Source organism: Hipposideros armiger, unplaced genomic scaffold (genome assembly GCF_001890085.2).
Source record: "Hipposideros armiger isolate ML-2016 unplaced genomic scaffold, ASM189008v1 scaffold_114, whole genome shotgun sequence".
In the NCBI taxonomy this organism is placed as follows: domain Eukaryota; kingdom Metazoa; phylum Chordata; class Mammalia; order Chiroptera; family Hipposideridae; genus Hipposideros; species Hipposideros armiger.
Window position 1 is genome coordinate 388,566 of NW_017731464.1, and position 3,177 is coordinate 391,742.

A 3,177-nucleotide genomic window follows, 5' to 3' on the forward strand; every position below is an offset into this window, starting at 1 on the left:
TGTGTGTGTGTGTGTGTGTACACACATATGTGCACCTCTTTGTGCGTGTTCTATGGGATATAATAGGAAATGCTGGGTTAAGGGGATGCGTTAAACGTATAAGGAGTGACTTATTGGTGGAAGGCTAGAAAGCCTGTGTTAATGAAAGTTTTAGAAGTTAAAATTGCTCATTTTGATAATGTCTGAGATGGTGAGGAAATTACTATTCTATGCACTTAATTTTTTTATATCAGTTGAGTCTTCAAAAATGGATACCAAAAAAAGTGGTACCAGTCCTTTTAAATTATGAATTCTAAATAATATTAAGGCTTGTTCACATAGTTTTGACTCTCTGATGGAGATATTAATTTAGAAAAATGGGAATGGAGGTGTTGTGTTAGGTGTTGTTAATTAATGATCCTAAAAGAATTAAGATAAAACATTTTTTAATATTCGGATAATAAATGGGGAAAATTTGACCTGAGTTAAAAAGTTCAATTTATGCTCAAGTTTTCCAGGAGTGTATTGGTGAAGTGAGGAATACCTATGATAAAATTTGTTTATTTCTACACATAGTAGAGATGGTAAGTTTCTTTGTGTGGGCTATATTTTCTATTTTAATTTTTCTTTTCTTTTCAAAACTGAAGTATGATCTTTAGTCACAGTATCTTAGTTTGGAATATTCCAAACTGAATATATCTCTTAGTAAATTTTTCCTTCCATTGTTGAAAAGGCTACACAGCATTTAGTAGAAAAGCTGATATAATTTAAACATAAGAGGGTACCACTAAACCAAAATGTGGTGGAATCCTGAAACTATCTGAATACCTACTCTTAGTCTTTTCATTGTAACTTTTGATTTTATCCAACTGTTGTCTAAATGTTTGTTTTTCATGAGTTTAAATTGTCTTCTCTCCACAGAATCAAGTGACGGACACTAATAGAAAACTACAACATGAGGGGAAGGAAGTAAGGCCAGTTTACCTTTTGAAAAAATCTTTTATGTTTCTGTCATTCTCTTTTGATGGCTGTCTTCTTGATGTAGTGGCTTGTAAGACCATAAGCAGTTATGTTGGAGGAGCTTGGACGTTATTGTTGCTTCTCCTAATGTTTATCTGAATTAAGTGAATATAGCCACTTGAAAGCTTAGTGAGAGAGGATGTAGTCTTCTTGAGCTGTGTTTTTAAATCACTTGAGTAGTCATAATATGGCCAGTGCTGTTCCTTCTGCCTGGAATGCTTTTTTCCCAATGTTTACCTACGTTAGACCTTTCTGTTTTGTTAGCTTCTTAATGTGGCCTTTTCTAACCACCTTATTTGAAATTGCAGTCTCACTGTCAACCCGCTGTATTCTTTTTACCTCTCCTGCTTTATTTTTCTCAATTGCACCTATCTTGCTCTGCTATATGTTTTTACTTATACATTTTTTTTCTTTTTTCTGTCTCCTTCCATTAGAAATTAAGCTCCATGAGGTCAGAAATTTTTGTTTGTTTTATTTATTGCTGTATCCCCTCTACCTGTCTAAACAGTGATGGGCACAAACTGGGTGCTCCAAAAATATTTGTTTAAAAAATAAATCATTGATTTCATTAATTGATTAAATCATCACAGTTTGCCAGATTACTTTACATGCATTTTTCTCACTTGATCCTCATGGCAAAGTCAATTCTTCATGAGGAAACTAAAACATATGATTTGCTAATATTTACATAGTAATTAACAAGGCCGAAAACTCAAGTTTTCTAACTTGTATGTAGTCCATTTCTGGTCTCTGTACTATGTACCTTCCTTATTGCCTAACATTTATTTATTATTTAATTTTAATAACCTTTAAGGTTAGCTCTTGATTGTTTCATCAGTGATTTAATCAGGGCCATTGTCTTTTGTTCTCTTTTGCTCGGTATCTAGACAGATAACATTTTTAGGTATGAATATGGGATGAATATTATAGGAGCTATGTAGGCAGATTATTGTTTTTTAAAAGCTTGTCTTACATATTTTAAATTATGCAGAGATTGTAGTTTCTTTTAGCTCTATCGTGGTATGACTTCAGACGGAAGTCTTTAAAACAGCTATGAGAAGAAAAGTGAGTTACTTTTCACTAAACTGGAACTCTTGGAAAAGCCATAACTTCTAAGTGTGTGGCTTATTTGCTGAAATCGAGATTTAGTTGAAGATTACTTTCAAGACTCATTCGAAGCTGTATAGGAAGGACTATTTTCCTTTAGGACTCTGGCACTGGTGGAATAAATATGGGATCTTCTCAGGAGAGTGATGAAACCATAAATCATGAAGAGTCTGAATAGGGTCTGGAGAAAATATGCACGTTTTCTTTTTTCTCCTGGATAGACTCTGAATTTTAGGATTTCATTTTACGTAGCCTTTCCTTGTATAGTATGTATCTTGGGGAAAAAGTAGGAAACCATGCAGGAATGTTTTACTTGTTGAGAAAGGCAGTTCCTTAGTCCACTTGGCAAGTCTTACTATGAAACTGTCTGAGATTTTCTGATGAATTGAACACAGGGTGGAAAAATGTGACTGAAAGGTTTTTATTTACAGCTATTGGCATAATTCATTTTTTTTCCCCCTCTTGCCAAGCTGGTAATAGCAATGGAGGAGCTGAAGCAGTGTCGACTACAACAAAGAAATATTTCTGCCACTGTTGATAAATTAATGCTGTGTCTCCCAGGTGAGGAGCTGGAAATGGAGTAGGATTCTTGATACAATTCTTTTAGCTTTAATTAGTCTTTCACTTTCTTTAAGTAATGCTGGTGTGCTCTTTTCCCCCTTCTCTTTCAAGTTCTAGAGATGTATAGCAAACTGAGGGACCAGATGAAAACTAAAAGGTAAGATTTTTTTTTTATTGAATACATTTTATTATTTAAAATTTCTGTTATTTAGAATATTTTAAAGATATATTTAGCATAACCTTTCAAAAAATAATTAAGTTCATGTCACATCTTCTCTAGCCTTGTGTATATCTATTGATTTATCCTGAGACTTAATTACATATACTAGTGGTATGCTGATGTATTTTTATCATGTATTATGTTTAGTAAAACACACTACTCATAGTTTGAGTTTTAGAAGACCCAGTCTTTCAGGGGAAAAGCATATACCTGTTTTAGTCAGGGTTCTCCATTGCAATAGAACCAGTAAAGCATCTGTGTGTGTGTGTGTGTGTGTGTGTGTGTGTGTA

The 3,177-nt window shown here is 33.6% G+C and overlaps 1 protein-coding gene across 2 annotated transcripts in view; it reads left to right on the forward strand.

Moving 5' to 3' along the window:
* The window catches only part of EXOC6B (exocyst complex component 6B), a 629,444-nt gene that overhangs the window by 90,998 nt on the left and 535,269 nt on the right, over window positions 1-3,177 (forward strand). For both annotated transcript variants that reach the window (XM_019647639.1, XM_019647640.1), the window contains exons 3-5: window positions 901-948; window positions 2,577-2,667; window positions 2,779-2,824. In XM_019647639.1, coding sequence (XP_019503184.1) covers window positions 901-948; window positions 2,577-2,667; window positions 2,779-2,824 — 185 coding nt within the window. The remainder of the gene's footprint in view (window positions 1-900; window positions 949-2,576; window positions 2,668-2,778; window positions 2,825-3,177) is intronic.